The following is a 25,521-nucleotide window of genomic DNA, read 5'->3' on the forward strand; positions in this document are numbered from 1 at the left end:
CCTTAGTCCCTTTGTGCTTCTGATTTCCTAAGTATTTCCCCATTTAGAAAATAGTCTATGCCTCCATTTCTCCTTCCAAAGTACATAACCCCACTTTTCCACATTGTATTCCATCTGCCACTTTTTTGCCCACTCTCCTCGCATGACCACGTCCTTCTGCAGCCCCCCTGCTTCCTCAATGCTGCCTGTCCCTTTACAGTTCCTTCTTCCAGATCATTAGTATATATTGTGAAAAGTTATGGTCCCAGCACAGACTCCTGAGGCACACCAATAATCATCGGCTGCCATCCTGAAAAATACCCCTTTATCCCCACTCTGCCTACTGCCAGTCAGCCAATCCTCTATCCATGCCAGGATCACGCCCTTAACACCATGGGCTCTTAACTTATTCAACAGTGTCCTATGTGGCACCTTGTCAATGGCCCTCTGGAAATCTAAATAAATCATGTCCACTAGTTCTCCTTTGTGTAACTTCCTTGTTACTCCCTCAAAGAACTAACTGATTTGTCAGACATGACCTCCCTTTGACAAAGCCATGCTGGCTCAGTCCTATTTTATCATGCACTTTTAATAATGGATTCTAAAATCTCACCAATATCCTTTGTGCTTTACTCTGGATCTCCATATTATTAGTCCAGTGACAATAGCACTCCACCACCGCCTCCCCTCTGGTCCAAAGACGGGGGAGGCGGTGGTGGAGTGCTATTGTCACTGGACTAATAATATGGAGATCCAGAGTAAAGCACAAAGGATATTGGTGAGATTTTAGAATCCATTATTAAAAGTGCATGATAAAATAGGTGGATTGGCCATGATAAATTGCCCTTTGTGACCAGAAAAGTTTAGGAGGGGTTATTGGGTTATGGGGATAGGGTAGAAGTGAGGGCTTAAGTGGGTCGGTGCAGACTCGATGGGCCAAATGGCCTCCTTCTGCACTATATGTTCTATGTTCTCTTGCACCGAACCGCTAAATTAAAATCACTTAAATCTACCTTTTGTTTTGTAATATTTAGCAATACAAATATAGATCACTTAAAAGGACTTCTGTTTTGCTGTCAGGAGCACTTTCATTAAGTGCATGGGTTTTTTTTTTGCTGAGGCCAATTTTTAATTTTCTTTTCCAAATATTTTCTTAAAGCTGCCATGATGAGTTTGAATTTATTTTCTCTGGATTGTTAGTTGAGACTTCCTAGTTTGTTACTCCAATTACATAATCACTCCACCATTGTACCTCTATATCTACTGTCTAACTTCATAATTGCACAACCCTTAAATTTCTCTTTAAATCCTGCAAGCTGTGACAGATGCACTGCTGTCTGCATCCCTGATGCACTATCAATTACCACAGAGACGAGATAGTGGAATAATCGAGGCTTTATTGAGCAAAGATGTGGTGCCTCCTGTAGCTGGAACCAGAATGGCTGCAGCATCGGAGAGCACACACATTTATACGGTGCCTACTGGGCGGAGCCAGCAGGCAGGGATTTACCCTTGTACCTCTGGTATACGGGCAGTGCCGTAATACATGTAATATACTACTACCACAATCCCCCTGCCCCCCCTCAGCACACTGGTTTCCATGTGTCTTCAATTCTATTTTGTCCAATACTGCCTCTTGCTTACCATTCTTTAGAATGGTAGATGTTCACGGCATGGAAGGAGGCTATTGCTTGCCCGATCAAAAACTAGTCCCACTGAATCCCAATCAAAAAGTAGTCTCTCTGTGAATGGGATGAGGGCAGAGTAATGAGCCATTATTAGCATAAGATGGGGTTCCGTGGCCTGTTGCGGCACTAAATGCTACGTAAATATTTATCCAGCCTTCCCCTAAAATAATTGTTGAACCTTTCTATGTACTGTTATGGACCAGGGTTTAGAGAACGCCAAAGTAAACGGCAAAGTATATCATGGAGTTCACCTGATCCTCGACGGTTGTGGTTATGGGGAGCACAAGGGCTTACTTTACAGGTGTGATGCAACAGAGATCTAAAGTACTTTTAAAGCAAAATCATGTTTATTTATAAATCCAGTTTATAAACCCACAATAAACATCTTAACAACTATCAACAGCAATAATCCCCATCGATACAGTATTCTGTAAGGATCCCTTCATAACTTTCCTAACAACATCCATAAGACAAAAGACCCTTTTTACAGAAAGACAGCAGATTTAAATTCTCTACAGAAACAGGTGTTACTTTGAAATCCTCAAATGATCTGGAGACAGTCTTTAGATTGCAGAGAGAGATCATTATACAGCTGCTTGCTTTGCCTGCAGCTATCCAGCTCTGTAGCTGTCTGCTCAAAGACGAAAGTGAAAGACAGCCAGCCCAGCTCCACCCACACTCTGACATCACTGCCGCTATTTGATAAACATCGATTTCTTAAAGATACATCCACTACAGCTGTTTGATAAGCACCCATTTCTTTTTTTTAAATAATTTTTATTGGAATTTTTTGTAAAATATATATCAACAGAACAATAATAATAATAACAATAATAATAAACACCCCCCGGCACCCGTACCAATGCACATATCAAACCCCCCCCCCCACCCCAAACCCAATAAACAACAAAATAAATTAACAATAAGCAAATTAACTTAAACAATACCCCCTGAGACCCTCCCCCCCCCCCCCCGGGTTGCTGCTGCTGCTGACCTAGTTCCTTATCATTGAGCCAGAAAGTCGAGGAAAGGCTGCCACCTCCTAAAGAACCCTTGTACCGAATTTGGCGAATTTGACCCTCTCCAGCTTATTGAATCCCGCCATGCCATTGATCCAGGTCTCCACACTCTGAGGTCCCGCATCTTTACACTGCAGCAAGATCCTCCGCCGGGATACTAGGGACGCAAAGGCCAGAACATCGGCCTCTTTTGCCTCCTGCACTCCCGGCTCCACCCCAACCTCATATTGCGTGTCCCCAGCCTGGCTTGACACTGGACCCTACCACCCTCGATACCGTCCTCGCCACCCCCTGCCAGAATTCCCCCTGTGCCGGGCATTCCCAAAACATATGGGCATGGTTCGCTGGGTCCCTGGCCACCAAATCACCTGTCCTCACCCCCAAAAAACCTGCTCATCCTCGTCCCGGACATATGAGCCCTGTGCAGTACCTTGAACTGGATGAGGCTAAGCCTCACACATGGAGAGGAGGAGTTCACCCTCTCCAGGGCATCCGGCCCATGTCCCCCCCTCAATCTGCTCCCCCAGCTCCACCTCCCACTTAGCCTTCAGCTCCTCTACCGACGCCTCCTCCACCTCCTGCATCACCTGGTAGATGTCAGACACCTTCCCATCCCCGACCCACACCCCCGAAAGCACCCTATCCCTTACCCCCCGCAGGGGCAGCGAAGGGAACCCCTCCACCTTCCGCCTAGCAAATGCCTTGCCTGAATGTACCTGAACATATTCCCCGGGGTGAGCTCAAACTACTCCTCCAGTTCACCCAGGCTCGCAAACCTCCCGTCAATGAACAGGTCTCCCAACTTCCTAATGCCCGCCCTGTGCCACCCCAGGAACCTGCCATCCATGTTCCCTGGGACAAACCGGTGGTTCCCCCGCAGCGGGCCCCCGACTTCCCCTCTGTGCCGCCTCCACTGCCTCTAAATTTTGAGGGTAGCCGCCACCACCGAGCTCGTAGTGTACCTCGTTGAAGGGAGCGGCAACGGTGCTGTTACCAGTGCCTTCAGGCTCGTGCCTCCACAGGACGCCATCCCCGTCCGTTTCCATGCTGCCCCCTCCCCATCCATTACCCACTTGCGTACCATCGAGACGTTAGCCGCCCAATAGTACCCAGAGAGGTTGGGCAGCGCCAGCCCCCCTCTATCCCTGCCCCGCTCCAAAAAGACCCTCCTTACCCTCGGAGTCCCGTGCGCCCAAACAAATCCCAGAATGCTGCTGTTCACCCTCCTTAAAAAAAGGCCCTCGGAATGAAAATGGGGAGGCACTGAAACAAAAACAAAAACCTCGGGAGCACCGTCATTTATTTATTTATTTATTTATTTATTTATTTTTTACATTTTTTTATTGGAATTTTTTGCAGAAAATATAACAAAAAGTATAGCAAAAAGCAGTAATATGCAACTAACAGCCCCATAACACCCACAATTCCCCCCATACCGTAACATCACATGTATCACATTCCCCCACCCCCCCCCCCCCCAAACAAGAGAACTTAACCATAAATTAAAATTAGATAAATCAAATTTAAATAAAATAAGCTAACATAATCAACGCCCCCCCCCCCGGTTGCTGCTGCTACTGTCCCAGTACCCTATCGTTGAGCCAGAAAGTCGAGGAAAGGTTGCCACCGTTTAAAGAACCCTTGCACCGATCCTCTCAGGGCGAATTTAACCTTCTCAAGCTTAATAAAGCCCGCCATGTCATTGATCCAGGTCTCCACGCTTGGGGGCCTCGCGTCCTTCCACTGTAGCAAAATCCTTCGCCGGGCTACTAGGGACGCAAAGGCCAGCACACCGGCCTCTTTCGCCTCCTGCTCTCCCGGCTCTACCCCAACCCCAAAGATCGCGAGTCCCCATCCTGGCTTGACCCTGGATCCCACCACCCTTGACACCGTCCTCGCCACCCCCTTCCAGAACTCCTCCAATGCCGGGCATGCCCAGAACATATGGGCATGGTTCGCTGGACTCCCCGAGCACCTGGCACACCTATCTTCACCCCCAAAGAACCTATTCATCCTCGTCCCAGTCATGTGGGCCCTATGCAGCACCTTGAATTGGATGAGGCTAAGCCGCGCACACGAGGAGGAAGAATTTACCCTCTCCAGGGCATCAGCCCATGTCCCGTCTTTGATCTGTTCCCCCAGTTCCCCCTCCCACTTCGTTTTCAGCTCCTCTACTGACGCCTCTTCCTTCTCCTGCATAAGCTTGTAGATATCGGATATCTTCCCCTCCCCGACCCAGACCCCCGAGAGCACCCTGTCACTCACCCCCTTCGCGGGGAGCGCAGGGAATCCCTCCACCTGCCGTCTAGCAAATGCCTTTATCTGCAGATATCTAAACATGTTTCCCGGCGGGAGCCCAAATTTCTCTTCCAACTCCCCCAGGCTCGCAAACCTTCCGTCGATAAACAGGTCCTTCAGCTGTCTAATGCCCGCTCTATACCATCCCCGAAATCCCCCATCCATGTTCCCCGGGACGAACCTATGGTTCCCCCTTAACGGAGCCTCCATCGAGCCCCCCACTTCTCCCCTATGTCGCCTCCACTGCCCCCAAATCTTGAGGGTAGCCGCCACCACCGGACTCGTGGTATACCTCGTGGGAGGGAGCGGCCACGGCGCCGTTACCAGGGCCCCCAGGCTTGTATCCCCACAGGACGCTCTCTCCATCCGTTTCCATGCTGCCCCCCTCCCCCTCCATCACCCACTTACGCACCATCGACACGTTGGCCGCCCAGTAATACCCCGAGAGGTTGGGCAACGCCAGCCCCCCCCATCCCTACTCCGCTCCAAGAAGACCCTCTTCACCCTCGGGGTGCCATGCGCCCAAACAAATCCCATGATGCTGCTGGTCACCCTTTTAAAAAAGGCCCTAGGGATAAAGATGGGCAAGCACTGGAAGAGGAACAAGAACCTCGGGAGAACCGTCATTTTGACGGATTGCACTCTGCCCGCCAGCGATAGCGGCACCATGTCCCACCTTTTAAATTCCTCCTCCATCTGCTCCACCAGCCTGGTGAAGTTAAGCTTATGGAGAGTCCCCCAACTCTTGGCCACCTGCACCCCCAGGTACCTGAAACTCTTCACTGCCCTCCTGAAGGGGAGCCTCCCAATTCCCTCCTCCTGATCTCCCGGGTGCACTACAAATACCTCGCTCTTTCCTAAGTTCAGCTTATAGCCCGAGAAGCCCCCAAATTCCGCTAACAGTTCCATCACCCCCGGCATTCCCCCCTCTGGGTCCGCCACATATAACAGCAGGTCGTCCGCATACAGCGATACCCGGTGCTCCTCCCCCCCCCCCCTCCCCCCCCCCGCACCAGACCCCTCCACTTCCCTGACTCCCTCAACGCCATAGCCAGCGGTTCAATCGCCAGTGCAAAGAGCAGGGGGGACAGGGGACACCCCTGCCTGGTCCCACGATAAAGCCTAAAATACTCCAATCTCCTTCCATTTGTGACTACACTCGCCATCGGAGCCGCGTAGAGCAGCCTCACCCATGTGATGAATCCCTCCCCAAATCCAAACCTCTCCAGCACCTCCCACAGGTACCCCCACTCAACTCTATCAAACGCCTTCTCTGCGTCCAGCGCCACCACTATCTCCGCCTCCCCCTCCACTGCCGGCATCATGATAACATTGAGCAGTCTCCGCACATTAACATTGAGCAGTCTCCACACATTGGGAGCACCGTCATTTTAACGGACTGTACTCTACCCGCCAACGACAACGGCAGCATGTCCCACCGTTTAAACTCCTCCTCCATCTGCTCCACCAACCTAGTAAAATTAAGCTTGTGCAGAGTCCCCCAACTCCTAGCCACCTGAACCCCCAGGTACCTAAAACTCCTCACTGCCCCCTTTAGCGGGAGCCTACCAATCCCCCCCTCCTGATTTCCCGGGTGTACAACAAACAGCTCATTCTTGCCCAGGTTCAATTTATAACCCGAGAAACTCCCAAACTCAGCAAGAATCTCCATCACCTCCGGCATTCCCCCCACCGAGTCTGCTACATACAGCAGCAAGTCGTCTGCGTACAGCGACACTCGGTGCTCCTCCCCACCCCGCACCAGACCCCTCCACCTCCCCGACTCCCTGAGAGCCATGGCAAGAGGCTCAATTGCCAACGCAAAAAGCAAGGGGGACAGGGGGCACCCCTGCCTCGTCCCACGGTGGAGCCTGAAGTACTCGGACCTCCTCCCATTTGTCGCTACACTCGCCATCGGGGCCTCGTACAGCAATCTCACCCATTTAATAAACCCCACCCCAAACCCGAACCTCTCTAACACCTCCCACAAGTACCCCCACTCAACCCTAACAAAAGCCTTCTCCGCATCCAATGCCACCACAATCTCCGCCTCTCCTTCTGCTGCCGGCATCATTATCACATTTAGCAGCCTTCGCACGTTAGTGTTCAGCTGCCTCCCCTTCACAAAACCCGTCTGATCTTCATGTATCACCCCCAGCACACAGTCCTCTATTCTAGTGGCCAAGATCTTCGCCAGCAGCTTGGCGTCCACATTCAGCAGTGAAATTGGCCTGTATGATCCGCACTGCAAGGGGTCCTTATCTCGCTTCAGGATCACGGAAATCACGTCCATGACATCGTCGGGGGCAAAACACCTCCCTCCCATACCTCGTTAAAGGTCCGGACCAACAGGGGGCCCAACAGGTCCGCGTATTTCTTATAAAATTCCACCGGGGACCCATCCGGTCCCGGCGCCTTCCCCGACTGCATGTGGCCAATCCCTCTGACCAGCTCCTCCAACTCGATCGGCGCCCCCAGTCCCTCCACCAGCTCCTTCTGCACCCTTGGAAATCGGAGCCTGTCCAAAAAGCTCTCCATTCCCCCTCCCACCACCGGCGGCTCCGACCGGTACAGTTCCCTGTAGAAGTCCCTAAAGACCCCATTGACCTCTGCCCCCTGCCGCACCACATTCCCACCCCTATCCTTCACTCCACCAATCTCCCTAGCTGCGTCCCGCTTGCGAAGCTGATGCGCCAGCATCCTGCTCGCCTTCTCTCCATACTCATAGACTGCTCCCTGCGTCTTCCTCCACTGTGTCTCCGTCTTTCTGGTGGTCAATAAATCAAACTTGGCCTGCAAGCTTCGCCGCTCCCCCAGCAATCCCTCCTCCGGGGCCTCCGCATACCTCCTATCCACACTCAACAGCTCCCCCGCCAGTCTCTCCCTCTCCCCCCTCTCCCTATGGGCACGGATAGAGATCAGCTCCCCCCTAATCACTGCCTTCAGAGCCTCCCACACCATCCCCACCCGGACCTCCCCAGTATCATTGACCTCGAGGTACCTCTCGATACATCCCCGGATCCTCCTACACACCTCCTCATCAGCCAACAACCCCACGTCCAGATGCCAAAGCGGGCGCTGGTCCCGCACCTCCCCCATCTCCAGACCCAATGCGGAGCATGGTCCGAAATCGCAATAGCCGAATATTCGGCCTCCTCCACCCTCGGGCCCAGTCCCCTACTCAGGACAAAGAAATCAATACGGGAATAAACCCTGTGCACATGGGAGAAAAAAGAGTACTCCCGAGCCCTCGGCCTCCCGAACCTCCAGGGATCCACTCCTCCCATCTGATCCATAAACCCCCTCAACACCTTGGCTGCCGCCGGCCTCCTGCCTGTCCTTGAACTAGAACGATCCAGTAGGGGATCCAGCACCGTATTGAAGTCCCCCCCCCCCCCATGATCAGGTCCCCCACCTCCAGGTCAGGAATGCGGCCCAACATACGCCTCATGAAACCAGCATCATCCCAATTTGGGGCGTACACATTAACCAACACCACCCTCTCCCCCTGAAGCTTACCGCTCACCATCACATATCTGCCGCCACTATCAGCCACCACCTCAGACGCCTCAAACGCCACCCTCTTCCCCACCAGGATCGCCACCCCCTGGTTCTTCGAGTCGAGCCCTGAATGGAAAACCTGCCCCACCCACCCCTTCCTCAGACGGACCTGGTCCGCCACCTTCAGGTGGGTCTCATTAAGCATGGCCACGTCCGCCTTCAGTCCCTTCAGTTGCGAAAACACCCGGGCCCGCTTAACCGGCCCATTCAACCCCCTCACGTTCCACGTGATCAGCCGGATCAGGGGGCACCCCGCCCCCCTCCCCCGCCGACTAGCCGTGGCCCATCAACTGCTCGCCCCTGGCCAGCACCCATTTGGCCCGTTTCCCACGGCGATTGAACCTCACCCTGACACCCCCCCCCCCCCCCCCTCCCTGGCCAATCCAGCAGCAACCCGGTATCCCCCCCCCCCCCCAGGCTAGGACCCCTCCTAGCCGCGACACTCCCTCCATAGTACTCCCGTGAGCCAGCTGACTTCTGCTGACCCCGGCAGCTCCCGCCCTAACTCTGACCCCTCCCGATATGAGGTCACCCCTCCTCTCCTCTCCCCCCCCCCCCCCCCCCCCCCCCCCCCACCCCCGCATCAGCTCCTTGGCACCGCTTCAGCGCGGGAAAACGGACCCGATATCCACGCCCCTTACCACCAGCTCCACCCCCTCGTCCCGCAGTGCGGGAAACCAGAAGAAAGCCCGCGCTTTCACACTGCCCCACCCCACCAACGCAGCTCCCAAACCGCAGTCCCAGCCCATCCACCAACCCCGTACAAACAAAAACAGATCAACCACAAACCCCTTAAGAGACACAACCATAACCCACATCATCCGAAAGCGAGAGAAAAAAAAACCAAACAGAATAACCAGCAACAGCATAAACAGTGATACAAAAAAAAACCTCCCACAGCCCCCAATCTCTAATTCGAGTCCAACTTTTCAGCCTGCACAAAGGCCCACTCATCCTCCGGGGACTCAAAATAGTAATGCCGGTAGGTGACCCACAGGCGCGTAGGCGGCAACATGCCGAACTTCACCTGCTTGCCGTGGAGCACCGCCTTCGTCCGGTTAAACCCGGCTCTCCGCTTGGCCACCTCCGCACTCCAGTCCTGGTAGATACGCACTACCGAATTCTCCCACTTACTACTCCTCACCTTCTTGGCCCATCGCAGCACACACTCCCGGTCACTGAACTGATGGAACCGCACCAGCACCGCCCGCGGGGGTTCATTCTCCTTAGGCCGCCTGGCCAGTACTCTGTGGGCCCCCTCCAGCTCCAGGGGCAGATGGAAGGATCCTGCCCCCACCAGCGAGTTCAGCATCACGGCCACGTAGGCCGGCAGGTCCGACCCCTCCAGCCCCTCCTCGAGGCCCAGGATCCGCAAGTTCTTCCTCCTCGATCGAAACTCCATCTCCTCGAAACGATCTTGCCACTTTTTGTGAAGTGCCTCGTGTATCTCCACCTTCCCCACGAGGGCCGAAACCTCATCCTCGCGCTCAGAGGCCTGCTGCTGCAACTCGAGTATCGCTGCACCCTGGGTTGTCTGGGTCTCCAGCAGCTTACTTGTCGTTACCTTCAGATATTCCAGCAACTTCCCTGTCAGCTCCGTAAAATAGCGCAGAAGGGCCGCCTGCTGCTCCTCCGCCCACCTCCACTCCTCAGGGGCTCCACCGGCCGCCATTTTGTCCACCTTCCCCCGCTTTTCCAGGGGAGCTGCTGCCGTTTTTCTCCTCGCCCCACTCCGGGTCCGCACCATAAATCCCGGGGGTTTTGCTCCAGACCCCTTTATCCACCGGGAATTGTCGAATCAGCGCCGTTTGGGGCCCTTAAAAGAGCCCACAAGTCCTATTAAAGCGGGAGCGGAGCTGCCGAACGTGCGGCTTAGCTCTGCATAGCCGCAACCGGAAGTCCTCAAAACACCCATTTCTTAAAGGTGCTCTCACATGACAGTTCCATATGCTCTTCTGCATGCAGACACGAAGCACACTCTGTGCTCTTGGTAACTAGCTTGACTTCTCGGTGAACACAGCCTGTGAATCATAGAATTATACAGCACTGAAGTATACCATTCAGCCTATCAAGTCTGCGCTGGTTCTTTCGAAGAGCAATCAGTTAGTTTCACTCCCCCACATCCCCGCAATTTATTCCTCCTTCAAGTATTTATCTGATTCCATTTTGCAAGCTCCCGTTGAATCTGTGTCGACTAGTCTATCCGGCAGCTCATTCCAAATCCTGACCACGTGTCGCGCAAGATGTTTCTGCCTCTTATCACTTCAGGTTCTTTTGCCAATCACCTTAAATCTGTGCCCTCTGTTTATCAGCCAGTGAAACAGTTTCTCTTTTTTTTTAAATATAAATTTAGGGTACCCAATTATTTTTTTGCCAATTAAGGGGCAATTGAGCGTGGCCAATCCACCTACCCTGCACATCTTTGGGTTGTGGGGGTGAGACCGAGGCAGACACGGGGAGAATGTGCAAACTCCACACAGACAGTGACCCAGAGCCGGGATCGAACCTGAGACCTCCGCGCTGTGAGGCAGCTGTGCTAACCACTGCGCCACCGTGCCGCCCAGTTTCTCTTTTATTTAGTCCATCTCAACTCTGCGCGATTTGCAGTGCCTCTCCCAAAGTTCCTCGTAGCCTTCTCTTGAAGAAGAACCATGGTTTCAGAACATTGAGTCCGTGCTGACTCTCAGTTGAGAGACACGGTCAGTCCCATTCTATCCCCATAGTTCTGCAAATTTATTTCCCTCAAGTGTCCACCCATCGGAGGTATGAATGACAGTTAATGAGAGAATAAATGTCCGGTGGGGGGGGGGTGGATTTTAACCTATTTCACTGGCCCTATATTATTCTCCACTGATTGCAATAGATGGTAAAATCAGTAGGGTACCTGACCCCGGCAGTGTCCTGACTTGAGAGGTTAGGTTAAAATTGCGCCCCTTGCCAGATTCACCTCTGTTTCCATCTCTGCAGACGCTGCTTGACCCGCAGAGCACCTCAACAGAATTATCTGTGGTTGAATGATTTTTTTCTATCTCGTGCGAAAGATTTAACCCTCGTGCTCCGCGCCAACCTTGATTCTCGTGTCTTGTGTTGCAGGAGGCTCCGTGGCAGGTCAGACGTCGGAATTTGTGAACAACGTCCTTGAGAAGGTGTCGGCCGGAGAGTCAGCTGGCGGACTCAGCTGACCATCGCGAGCCTTGACCAGCAACCCGAAACCTCTGCTTAACGATGAGATGTTAATAAACAGCAGGAAGGGGGAAAAGAAATAAAACGAAGAGGCACTATATTTCCGCAGCACCCATTCCCTTGCTGCCTGTATTTTCTTTTGGTGTTTGGCTGGTGGGGGGGGGGGGAGGGGGGGGAGGGGAGGGGGGGGCGGGGTTGCAGAGGGACTGTGTCTCTGAATTTGACATTCTGTCCTGAGACCCTGTCTTCGCCCACTTTTCCACCCGCACCCCTCCCCACCCCACCCCACCCCACCTTCCCTCCCTTTACTGTGGCTTCCCCACGCTCCTCAATGTTAGCATGCCTGGGTGATTTGCTATGTGCCAATCTGTGTTATGGAGGAAAGATCCCAGGACAATAATGGGGTGCTTCTGGTGATGGCGCGAAGGGGCACAAGTAAATGTCGTCAATTTGTTAAGAATAGCAGATCGCTATTTTAATTTTTATTTTCTGTCTTTCAACAAGTGGTTGAATAAAGAGGCTGCGTTGGCACCGGGGACACAGTGGTTGCTGTGACGCACACGGAGTTTTGTTGCTTGAGGAATGATTCGAGTTATGCCAGGAAACTAACTCTCCCCGAAATGTGCCAGCTTTCTTTGAACTCTTGAGTGATTCATTTTTTCCAAATTTTGACCATCCTTTTATTTAAGGAGAACTGATTGGTTTTTCATTTTTTTTTTGTTTTCGGAGTAAGTATAGTGTTTTATAAATCTCCCTCCAAAATGCTATCTTGGAATTACAGGGGCGCATGCGTGTTTCTGGAGGAAAATTTCAATGCTGGAGGGTCCAAGTTGAAGGGCAACCTGGTGACGATGGCGTTCGGTCAAGAAAGGACTGGTGATTTATCATGGATGGAATGAAACCGACAAATTGTGACTCGAGCAGACTTTATTCAATGTATACTGTGAATTGGGAATTGTGTGGCCCTCTGTAGTTCCCGTGATTTAATATTTTGTAATAATGAGCACTTTAACTTTGCAGACAGAATCGTGACGAAATATCACTTTTACAAGCGTTGGGTGATAGATTTTTTTTTCAGGGGTTGGGGTTCGGGGAAAATCTCCAAATAAAGTTTAGCTACTGACATTAGCCTAGTCTTGTGAGCGAGAGATAATGAGGATTGGGAGTAGAGGTGAGGTGCACTTGAGGACAGTGATGAATGTGCGTTTTAGCAACAAAAGTCTCCGCGGCTACAGTTTTTAATTTTTTTTTTGCGTGTTGCTCTTTGTTTAAAATTAACAGACTGACATTGAGGTTCAGGTGGAATGAGTGTCCAACATCGTGGGTGATCTACCCCCATGTCCAAGCCGCGTTTTCGAAGGTCTAGTTCTATTTGTATGGCCTCTGGTGCTTTGGAGCAGGCCCCATGTTCCGGCAGCTGATGGTGTTGAATTGGAACCAATGGACGTCCACAGCTGACTCTCCATTTCTCCGGCCTAAGGAGAGGAAAGAAGGGCCTGGGCTAGCGACTGCCTAGATCTGTGCTCTTTTATTTTAGTAGCCTGCCCATCCCCCTTGGGGATATAACCCACCTACGCACTAGGGCCAATCTCTCTCCGGTTCTGAACACTAACAATTTAATGTGCAGAACCAGAGAGCAAATGGTACCCGTGGATACGGGTTCCACCAGCATCCGGTCAATACCCTGAGCTAGGAGGATGGAAGAAGACTGGGAAAGGCAAATTTTGAGTGTTTGATGCTTGTGTTTTCTGGTTGAATTTGTGTAAAGGCCCCAGAGAGTGGGGACACAGGTACCCGTGGTTGTTTGGGGATATTGGTGGGGGTGGCCTTGTCTGTTGTGATGGTCTTAACATGGCTACCGGTATGGTCCCTGGGCGGTAATGAGTGGAGAAGACTGGGGTCTGTCCCACTGGCTGCAGAGCGACAGGAGGCCCATGTCATCCCTTTAGGAAAGGCTGCCAAATTAAATCGGGCAGTTACTAATCGTTCAGGCACTTAATTGAACGTCAGCAGGCCGACCCTGGCATTAAGGACCCCAGGGGCAGAGTCCCTCCCGCCAAGAGTTGCCACCCAGTCAGAGAGTCCTGCAGCTCTTATTAAACAGGAGGACCACCAGGGAGATGCCGGTTGCTGCTGGTACTACACCTACCCAAGGCCAAGAATCATTACTGGATCCCAGGCCACAGATCAGTGATGGTGGGGGTGGGGGAAGGGGTCATTATGGAGGAGAAAGTGACGTGGCGGGGGTTGGGGGTGGAGGGCGCTGTCAGCCAGCAAAGGCAGAGGGGCTCTCAGGGGGCAGCTCCACTTCCGGGTCCCTCGATCAGACCCTGAGTGCCTTTGAATGAGGGTAACCCCCCCCCCAGGAACCCACAATCAGTCCCATTCGAGTGAGCCGCCCTACCTGCTGCTGGTTAGTACTAGCGGCACACAATGAGATCCATGAATAGTTATTAATTGGTGACTTAATGGTCTCAGTTGAATTGGTGTCAGAGTGGGATGACCACCCACTGGCCTTTCTTTCCACTGTGGACCTAAATTGGGGTGGGGGCGGGGAGGCAGCAGGGTCCCCCACCTGCCACCCTTCCCACCTGAATTGAATGCCCCCCTCAACACCAAATTCACCAGGGAGAGCGCATTAAATTTGTTACCTTTTCTTCTGAGAAGTTCAGGGGAGCGCCCCCTATGGATGGGGTTCATGAACTGCATCAAAGGTCATTGAATTGTGTGCAATAGTTTTCCCAGAGTGTTTGAAATGGAACGCAGATGAGATGTGCGGGGAATTATTATTTGTGAACCGCTCCAATCTGGGCTCCTTAAACAGGCCAAGTAGACTTTGGGTTCTCTGTTTACAGTTTTGGAGGCCACAGATTAATTCCACTGAAAAAGAATTAACGGCACTCTAAGGAAGACTGGACAGTGCCCACATAATGTCTCCCCCCCCCCCCCCCCCCCCCCTCCATAATCCTGCAGTCTAGGAGGAAAAGAAGCTGGCAGTTAGTAGGAATTTTAGTAAAATTCAGATGGGAAATGGAAGGATAGGTATGAAAAATCCCCATCAAAATGAATGACTTCCCACCCACTACACCAGAGTAGAATCCTCGGTAATGAGAAATACTTTTTATTTGTTTCAAGAGGAGATGGGGCTGTCGTCCTCGGCCTCCATATTCTGCCATTGTGCAGGCCTCCGTTTACAGCTTCCTGCTCTGTGCACATTATAATGCCAGCTTTGGGCTCTCTCTAGATGATCAGTTGTGGGAGACTGATGTAAAAAAGTATTCACAGTGCGCAGCTCTCTCATGTTTATATTGCAACTTTTCCCATTCAACTGCTTCACATTTTGATTCAGAAAAACAGGATCTCGCCCGTTAATGCCGACAAGAATGAAAACTAGTGGAGATATATCCAGTATAAAACTTGTTGCCCCCATTTCTCCATTCCACCCTCTTTACCGCTCCCCACCTCCCCCATTTTGCCCCCTTCTGCACCCCGCCTTTCTCTTCCATCCACCAACCCCCTCAGTCACCTTCCCATTACCCTACCTCTCCTCCTTGCTCACACTTCTGTTCCCTTGTGCTCTCTTGCCCCATACCCTGTTCCTCTTCTCTTTCCCAACCATTCCCCCTTCTCCCAGTCTTTCAACAGATTCCCTCTCTCTCTCTTTCCTCTCTTTTCTTTTTCTCTTTCCTCTCTCTCTTTTCTTTTTCTCTTTCCTCTCTCTCTTTTCTTTCTCTCTTTCCTCCCCCTCTTTTCTCTCCCTCGCTTTCTCCCTCGCTTTCTTCCCCCCCCTTTCTCTCGCTTTCTTCCCCCACTTTCCTCTCGCTTTCTTTTCCCCCCATCCCCTTTACTCGTGCTCTCTCTTTCCTCATTACATAGAAGCAGGAATAGGCCGTTCGGCCCATTGAGCCTGCTCCTCCATTCAATATAATCAAGGCTGAACATCCACTTTAATGCCTTTTTCCACACTACCCCCATGTCTCTTTGTTGTTTCAAAATCTGCCAATCTCTGTTTTAAACATACTCTTATTAGCTTCCACAACCCTCTGGAATAGAAAATTCTAAGATTCAAAACCTCTGTTTAAAAAAAAAACTAATCTCGGTCCTAATTGGCTTGTCCTTTATTTTGAAATTGTATCTCCTGTTCAAGATTCCCCAACCAGTGAAAACATCGTGCCTTCATCTATCCCTTTTTAAATAGTAATAATAATAGTTTGTAGGTTTCGATGAGATCACCTCTCATTCTTTGAACCTCTCGAGAATAAAGACCCAGTTTGTCCAATCCCTTTTCATAAGACAGACCCACCATCCCCGGAACGAATGTGGTGAACCTTTGTTGCAATAATACCCTTTCTGAGGTAACGGGGTCAAAGCTGCACACCATACTCCAGGTGTGGCCTAACCAAGCTTCTTTACATTTGAAGCAACACTTCACTACTCGTGTACTCAAATCCTCTTGAGGTAAAGGCGGACAGACCATGCTTTCCCAAAGGCTTGCTGCACCTGCATGTTAGCCAAGTCTCTTTTTGTACATCTACACTTTTGAATCTCTTGCTATTTAAGACATACTCTGCACATCTGTTCCTCCCACTAATGTGAATAACTTCACAATTTTCCGCATTATATTCCATCTGCCATGTTCTTGCTCCAAACCCAGTTGCTATTTGGCCTCACCCTGTTATCTTTCTCTTTATCTTTTCTCTCTCTCTCGTGTTCTCTCTATCTTTGCTGCCCCCTCTCTCTCTCTCCCCCTTTCTCTCTCACCCTCTCCCTCTATCTCTCCCTCTCTAGCTGTCCCTTCTCTCTCGCTCTCTCCTCTCTGTCCCACCCCCCTCTTTCTCTCTCTGCCCCTTCTCTCTCTCTCTCTCTCTCTCTCTCTCCCCCCCCCCCCCCCTCTCCCTCCTTCCTTCCCTCTCTCTCCCTTTCCCTGCTCTCTCTCTCTGTTCTCTCTCTCTCTCTCTCCCTGCCCCTTCTCACGAGTGGTCTCACTCGCACCCGTTCTTATGCTCTTCCCCATCCCTGTGTATAATATATATATAATCCATAAAATATCTCTCCCTGTCTCCCGGATTGTTTCTTTCAGTTGTGTTGTGTCACGACGTTAACGTCAAATCCTGCAAATATTCACCCGTGTGTTTTCTGGCTAAAGATGGTGTTTGCTGTTGGAGGAAACAACAGGGGGTAACTTTGAGGAGTTATTGCACACAATGAGATGAATTGTCACTGTTCACGATACTCCAGTCCGTTACTGAGTCCCAGTAAGTCTGCTGCTCTGATCTGGCAATACAGCTGTGTGTTTTGTTTATCCTGCTCTGTAACTAGTCAGCTGCCTTTCTGAGAGGTGGAGTGGGGGGGAATAGTTGTAGGGATGGAGGGGGCAGTTCTTGATCACTCATCACAACAGAGCACAAGGAATGGGAAAGTGGTTTATCTGAGCCTCACGTTGGTTAACCCATGCTCTGTCCATTAATGTCCAACTGGCAGGAGGTCCAGTATCGCAAGCTGGACATGGGTCTTCTGAGATGAATGACACTCAAAAGTCTGATCCCTACCTTAAGATGTGTTAGGATGGCTCTGCACCCTCTAGGACAAAGATAGGCGTGGCTTGTAACTAGGCTGTTATGTTTTCTAATCTAATGGGGCCAAAGCGATGGAGAAGCTGAAAATGTAACTTACAAAGACGAATGTATTTAGTGTATACTATTGTAAAGTCTAGAACTTATTACTGACTCTGAGCACTTTATTAAGCAAGTTATTGTAATACATTGCAGAGCATAGAAATAGTCAATGTCTACAGTTTCAGAGGCTTGGCTTTGATATGTTATAAAAATATATAGAGATACATATATATATATATATATATATAAAAAAACACAAGGTATGCCTTTTGAGGGAAGAAGGAGAGTTGTCGGCTGTGAACAGAATGTAATATTTGAAGTTGAGGTTCCGATGCTGGCTCTTTCTTGTCATTTACTCAGCACTTGTGTAAATGGTTTCATTAAAAGTCAATGGCTGACCTGTGTGGCATTTGCAAATCTTCCCTGTTCTCGGTCAGTGTGAGTTCGGGTTTGGGAGCAGGATAGGAGTTAGAATAGAAACTTGGGAGGTGGGGGGGGGGGGGGGGGGGGGGAGGATGTACGATTTTACTGTTTCTCAGTAATTTGGTTTTGCCACTCTCATGGGCAAAAGTGCCAGCTTCACTGATACCCCCAAAGTGTTCACACAGCTCTGCCCCCACTGCCTTCTATACCCAGCAGCTAGATTTTGTGTACTTGCTTTGTACATTTCTTTCTCCATTAGCTAGATTCTTCCATGGCCTCCAGGAATGTGTGTGATTGCTCACACTCTTCATTCTTCCCCCCCCACAAACCCATACCGTCTGTAATAAGGGAAGTTGCTGCCTCTGGTCTTGGCTCCAATACACTGCATCAATTTCCAAAGACCCAAGAGTCGTCAGTATTGTTGCAGGCAAAATGAGAGCTGGTTAATCTCCTTACTTTGGAATTGGCGCATAGGTTTCTGTGGCGAAGTAGCCTCTTGCTAGAGACCCAGGACATCAATGAGGCTCTTTATCCTGGTGAATATTCAAGCCACAGGAACCCAAAGCTTTCTAATTGTTTTATAACTAGTTTTCTAACTAGTATATAACCTCTCCCATCACCCAATCCAGACCTAAGACTGAAGATGTGTCCAGATAGTTCCAAATCACTGTATAATTTCAAAGTGCATGGACAAAGATTAGTGACCGTCTACTGTCGGGTAGAACGTGGCCCTAGAAAGGTGGTTTGAAGATAAAAATGAACAAAGGCTTCAAACCGTGATCCTTATTGTTTGAGTTTTGGTTTGCTGCTGGTTATTAGAAGCCCTGCATTCATAGAGATCCTTGCATTGAACTCTGTTGCTTTGTACGACCGTACAGGACAATGGGATGAAATGCTCTCGAGCTGAGAGTGATGCAAGGTTGCATTTGTTCACTTCCGGTCAGTATCCCGTTTATTACAAAATATGCTCCTGGCGGCCTGGAGGAGAGATCAGCATGTTGATGTGCCAATATCCTTGTGCCAAGAGTGGGTACTAACATTGACTTTTCCCATAGAATTCACAGCAATGAACTCAGGCTGGGGAGGTAGGTTCTGGCTAAAGAGCGATTGAGGTGGGATGGGGGGGGGGGGGGGGGCAGATTGGAAGCTGGGTCAACACAACCCCACTTTGTTGGGTTGCACACCCCTCGTCTGGGTTTAACCTGAGCCTCTGAGCTATTTGTCCATCCAGTTTCTCAGTGAGAAATAGTTCTGGCCGGGGGGGGGGGGGGGGGGGGGTTGCAGAAGGGAGCTGAAAGAGACCAAAAGATTTTGCTTCTCATGTGACTGCGCATTGATCGAGAAGCAGGCATAGTTTATCCACACACTGTTTGAGATTTGGTAACAGGGACCATTTGCAGAGCTGAGCAGGCCAGCCATTTATTACTGAAAGCTGCTACACTGATCTTCGCTTGTTATGCAAGTGTCATATGTATATACAGAGGTCTTCTTTCTTGTTCCTGGCTAATAAGTACTGTAAACTACTTTGTGCAGTAAATCTATTGTCAAGAATCTATATTTTAGTTGTTTGGATAAGCCTGGTCTGAGTTTTCATCAGAAGGTTAAAATTGTAGTGTGTGTGTGTGTGTGTATGTGCGTGTGTGTGTCTGTGTGCGTGTTACAAAACAAATCCTTATTGAGGTTGACTACAGCTAGGCTTATTGAGTTGTGGCTCCCAATTATTTTTGAAGCCTATAGCAGTGACTCGTTTTGTAAAGACGGAGTCTGAATTCTGCAGCTATTACAGCTCAGTTTACACTTGGTCACATGACAGTGTCTTTTCCCCTTGCCCCTCATGAAGCTGTGACGTGCATTCATTTTAAAGTTATATATCTTCCACTCAAAGACAGGAAAGACATGGCTCCCAATATTTTCATCGTGGCTTTTTATTTTATCCAATAATTTTCCCCCACTGATTTTTGTCCCTCTTTTCCCCCCCCCCCCCCCCCCCCCCCCCCCACCTTAAGATATTGGTTACTGGCCCCCAACAACAACACCACCTCACCCATGTGTTCCACGTTGCTGGATTCCAACAGGCTATCCATTGACTTGGCGAGCCCTGGTTCAAAGATTATTAGTGGGCAGCGGGAACCTCTTTTTATGTGAGCTTCAGATTCTGGCTGGTCACCACACCTCATCGTCCACTCAACAAAGCCTGGCCCGAGGGCCGCACGGTGGCGCAGTGGGTTTGCCCTGCTGCCTCACAGCGCCGAGGTCCCAGGTTTGATCCCGGCTCTGGGTCACTGCCCGTGTGGAGTTTGCACGTTCTCCCCATGTTTGCGTGGGTTTCGCCCCCCACAACCCAAAGATGTGCAGGGTAGGGGAATTGGCCACGCTGAATTGCCCCTGAATTGGAAAAAATTAATTGGGCCCTCTAAATTTATTTAAAAAAACAAAGCCTGTCCAGGATCATTTTCTTCCAACTTGGCAAATACTAACCCCAGAGGTTGTACAGTCATACACCTGGGTAATTACCAACGAGAGGACTGCACGGACACCAGAGGACTGACCGGCTTTCAACTCTATAAACTTTACATTCCCTTTCTTTTCATAGAATTAAATTGACTAAATGAGACCACCTTTGGTACTTCAAAGGTTTACGGCCTTTCCCAAAGTTCCAAACCCATAATTCGGTATATTCCATGGCATCTTCAGTGTGAGCAAATCCCACAGTGAACACGTGGTAATCACAACGCACGACTTGGCCCCAGAGCTTTGTTGGAACCAAACTGAGACACGGGAAAGCCTGAGAGATTTGCTGGGTTACGGGACAGGGTGGGAGGTGTGGGCTTAAGTAGGGTGCTCTTTCCAAGAGCCGGGCGCACTCGATGGGCCGAGTGACCTCCTTCTGCACTGTAAATTCTATCAGATTTTAAATCGTTGTAGGGTTTTCCATCCTGATTGCCTATTTCCTGTTCTAGAATGGCATCATGCCTGCTTTCCCGTCCATCGTGTTTTTAATGCTTTCCCGTCCATCGTGTTCTTAATGCACTAAAAAGCATTTGGTATCCTAATTGCACATTTGAATATAGTTGTGCAAGTAGTCCCGAGGGCGAGGCCTAGCTCAGGCTGCTCACAAAATGAACATATTCTCTCATTCAGGCAACTTTGGGCTGGTGTTTAGTAAGAGAGCTATTTTAAGTGACTGCCCCTCTCTCTTGTGCAGCAGGGTTTGTGTCTGCAAGCCAGCAATACAAATTGTTGGATTTAATGAGAAAACAAATGTGTATTGAGCTGAAATTTAATCAGCTGCTACCTTCTACCCTGGAGGCCTAACGCCTTCGGTATTACTTCTAGGCCTGGCAGAACCCCCAAAGAGTCATTTCTGAACCATCATTGGGGACTGGTTCAACCTCTGGAAGAGTGTATCTCTTCTTTTGTCTTTTCTTTGTATCAATAAGCCACACATTGGCTGCAAGAGAACGAGTTGGAGGGGTAGGCCACTGCTTTGCTCTTGGGCATTCAGTATGGCTGCTCGGGGGCTGGGTGGAGGCACCTTGGGCATGACTCCAATTTATTAACCTGTTTTTTTTTTGGGGGGGGGGGGCAACCGAGGTGCCTAGCCTCCTGTCTCTGCTCACTTTCGTAGCAACATAAGGCAATTTGGTACTGTGGGTGAGGAGAGAGCAATTGACCACCCATTGGAGCTCTGCTGCTTGCCTGGAGGAGGTTTTCTCCAAGAAAGCTTGGGAAAGTGTGACATTCTACGTGCACCGTATTTGGCCTCTACTACCCCATATGTGCAAAGTGTTTCCGTTTGGAAATGTGACACTTTTGTAGTTGCAAGACCTCCACAACTCTCTAAGCCTAGCCGTACTGATGATGAGGAAGGGCGACTCTAGCTGAAGGTTAAAGCCCAGATATTTCAAGTTGCCTTGGTCAATAATGTTGATGGATCCAAATTGATGAGCAGTTTGTGATATTGGTTGTCAGATGTGTTGCATTTGCTGACTTGTATGGATGGTCAGTCTCGAGCAATGTGACATTTGTGTCACTCCAAACCAGCTCAGAATGTTAAGCGAGTTACTGTCGAGGCAGAAATTAGACTCGAACAATATTGGGGATGGGATAATCTTGCATGGAACCTGCCAACAAAAGCGCTATGATTTTCATGAACTCTTTGGCCCCCGTGCTATTTCGTCCCTATATATGTGTGGGAAAATGGAATAGTTGATATCTGCAGCTCTCTTTTGAAATGGGGACCCAGGCCCCATACTGTAAACAATCAAACCCTTATGGCAGAATTGCTTAGATTTGTTAAGAGAGAAATGATTAACAATGAAGATTCTCTTCCCCACTTATTGCACAGTTGCTGTCTTGGTTTAATAATCATTCGAAGTCTATTTTTTTTTTCCGCCCCGATTCGTAGTTTTCACTTGTTAATATGTTTAACCTGTTGCTGTTTGGTAGCTTCTTCTAGCAGTAGAAGTTGTGCAATCTTCTTTATCCAGGAGGGTGACTGTATGGAGTTGGGAGTAAGAAAGATTCAACTCCCAGGTGATTGTGAATGGTGGAGAGGGGGGGGGGGGGGGGGGGGGGGGGGGGGCAGATTTTCACATTCTAGGCTCACTCTGAGCAGGGCCCCATTAACATGCCGATGGCAACTGGTAACCTATCAAAGGTGATCCCTCCGCACAAGTTAAACTGGTTTCTGTGCCATTCATCTTCCCATTGAAGAAACACGATGATGCATATCGTCATCCATCTCCAAAGGGTTTCTTTGGGATGTGAGCACAGATTTAATTGGTTTTTAGTTGTGGGGTGGATTTTAATGATGGTTTTTTGCTGTTAAGCATGTTTCAGTCTCTTGTCCCAAGCAGTGCTCGTAAATCGGTCACCATTAATAAAACTGGCTAGCTAGCCGATGGTAAAACTACGGATCAAAGATGATTGGGATCCTCTGGTCCCTGGCCGTTAAATGTTCACTTGTTGTAAACTTTGAGCTTGTTGGATTCCAATCATTTCCATGTTTTAAAAAAAAAAATCATTATTTTTTAAAAGATTTTATTTAAATGTCGTAGTTCAAATCTGTCGAAGACCCAGCTACTCATTAGAGCTCGTTAGGATTTTGCTATTTAAAGAACAAGTCATTCTTTCTTGAAAGATGTGTAACTTTTTTTATTTTTGTTTGAAACGGTCAATAAAGAATGGTGTTCTTCATCTGTCACATTGTTTTCGATTACTTCCAACTCTGCATAATGTGGAAAGGAAGAAGCAGATTGCAAGAGTGTGAATCAGGGTGACACCCCCCACCTTTATTCTCCTTCTCCATTCCTCCTTCCACATTCCTATCCTTTTTCTCTGTTCCCCACCTTCCTTCCCCTCTTTCACCCTTCCCTTAAGGCAGACAGCTTGGCATAATGACCATATGCAAGCTTTAAATGACGGTGAAGATTTGCCAGGCAATGACCATCTCCAACAAGGGAGAATCGAATGACCTCGCCTACCATCACCAAATCATTAACCACAAACCACGTACCATTAACCACAAACAGAACTGGACCAGCCAAATAAATACTTTGGCTATAAGAGCAGGTGACTGTTTGGGACATGTACATGGACAGTAGAGTAGTGACTCTTAGGCAGCACGGTGGTGCAGTGGGTTAGCCCTGCAGCCTCACAGCGCCAAGGTCCCAGGTTCAATCCCGGCTCTGGGTCACTGTCCGTGCGGAGTTTGCAGTTCTCCCCGTGTTTGCGTGGGTTTCGCCCCCACAACCCAAAGATGTGCAGGGTAGGTGGATTGGCTACGCTAAATTGCCCCTTAATTGGAAATAATGAATTGGGTACTCTAAATTTATTTTTTTTAAAAGGAGTAGTGACTCTGGAGGAACTCAGGAAAAGTTTCAGCTCCCAAGGAGGAACGACCCGAGGTACATACAAGTTAAAAGCTTCCTCTGCAAGGAAACCATGATGTACCCCCAGATAACAAGACGGTCAATACTAGAAAGACTACTGAACACGGGCGATCTAGGGGAGGGGAGCTGTTCGGTCATGTATGGACGACTGTTAGAAAAGGTACGCTCACCCCCTGGACGAGACAAAGAATTATTGGGAGGAAGAGCTAGGCAGGGAGATGGGGCAAGCACTGCACAGGGCAAACTTCACCTCCACATGCACAGGACTGAGCCTGACGCAACTGAAGATGGTTCACAGGGCGCACCTAACGAGAACACAAACGAGCGGGTTCTTCACGGAGGTGGAGGACAAATGTGAACGGTGCCAGGGGGTCCTGGCTAACCACACCCACATGTCCTGGGCTTGCCCCAAACTAGTTGGGTACTGGGCATCCTTCTTTGAGGCCATCTCCAGGGTTGTGGGAGTGAGGAATGGAGCCATGTCCTCTTTGGGGTATCGGAACAGCCAGATCTCTTCACAGGGAGGGGGAGCTGATGCCTTCGTCTTCCTGATCGCCTGCTGGAAATTCCTGCTCGGCTGGCGATTGGCTGTACTATCAATAATAATAATAATTGCTTATTGTCACAAGGCTTCAATGCAAGGCTACAAACTGGCTGTCCGACATGGCGGAATTTCTCAGGCTGGAGAAGTTTGCCTTTCGTGGGTCGGAAGAAGGCTTTCACAGGACCTGGAGCCATTCACCGACTTGTTTTAAATCCTGTTCGTAGCCAGCAACCAATAAAGTGGGGGGGGGGGGGGGGGGGGGGGACACGGGACAAGCCACGAATTAGGAAGGGAGGGTACAACTGCTCCAAGAAGAACCCGGGACAGGCAGAAGAGAAGACGACCGCAAGAGACAGGTTGCTAGCAAATTACTGCCTGAACCACAGTGTATGTAAATTATTGTAAATGTGTGTTTTGGCCATGTAAAACTTTGGAATAAATATGAAAAACCCAAGTAACTGATGTTTCCAGTGTTTTATTAACACTTTCAAGCGGAACTGGAGTGTCCTCTCGAAGGGGCAAGCCTGGGAAAAATTATGGATACCCAGGGCTTCCCCCTCTTGACCTCACCAATTAAGAGCAACGGAAGGCAAAGCCCCATGTCTAGCACTGGTTTGGGTGCCAGAAAGATGATGTATTTAAACACTCCCTTAGCCTTCAACTGTCCAGTGGTGGCCTCAAGAGAGTGGAGCTATTCGACCACAACTGGCAGTTTGGTACATGAGTGCCAGGGCGCGTTCACCTGCTGGTGGGCCGGCACACTGCAATTCTGGGGTCCAAACCTCCTACAAGGTCCTCTGAAGCTTTAGCCTGAGGCCCTATGGACGCAGTTTCCATGTGCCATCACGAGGAGGCACAGTGGAGGATTTACGGGGGGGGGTGGGGGAGTCTGTGCTGAGACACAGCGATTTACACATTTAGCTGCTTGCCAGCGTTGTGGGCTGAAAATGAGAAGTTAGCTAGCAGAAAGTGAGCTCATCGCATCGACCTGTTTGACTCACTGGGGCAATTAGGAATGGGAGCTAAATGCTGATCTGTCATTGTTGCACGCACCATAAACAACAAATATAAAAATAAATTGCAGTCCAGGGGCGGATTTTGCAGTCGGCTGAAAATCCGGTGCCCGAGTCTCCCAAATGCTGCCTTTCACCAGCAGTCAGTGGATACAGATAAGAAATAAGGTCCTTTATCACCTCCTGTCAGGAAATTTCTTAAATCAATTGAATTATTAAGTCCTCTCCCTTGATGCCAAATGCCTATTGCATTGAGCTTCTCGGCAAAACTCCTGCCATGGATTTAATAGCCATTTTGACCCAG

At 49.8% G+C, this 25,521-nt stretch overlaps 1 protein-coding gene across 4 annotated transcripts in view; it reads left to right on the forward strand.

The window, feature by feature from the left end:
• Positions 1 to 11,795, forward strand: part of LOC119979737 (CREB3 regulatory factor-like) — a 131,225-nt gene extending 119,430 nt beyond the window's left edge. For all 4 annotated transcript variants that reach the window (XM_038822326.1, XM_038822324.1, XM_038822328.1 and 1 more), the window contains one exon: positions 11,639 to 11,795. In XM_038822326.1, coding sequence (XP_038678254.1) covers positions 11,639 to 11,727 — 89 coding nt within the window. In that variant the 3' untranslated portion in view covers positions 11,728 to 11,795. The remainder of the gene's footprint in view (positions 1 to 11,638) is intronic.
• The last annotated feature ends 13,726 nt before the right edge of the window (positions 11,796 to 25,521 follow it).

Source organism: Scyliorhinus canicula, chromosome 16 (assembly GCF_902713615.1).
Source record: "Scyliorhinus canicula chromosome 16, sScyCan1.1, whole genome shotgun sequence".
Classification (NCBI taxonomy): domain Eukaryota; kingdom Metazoa; phylum Chordata; class Chondrichthyes; order Carcharhiniformes; family Scyliorhinidae; genus Scyliorhinus; species Scyliorhinus canicula.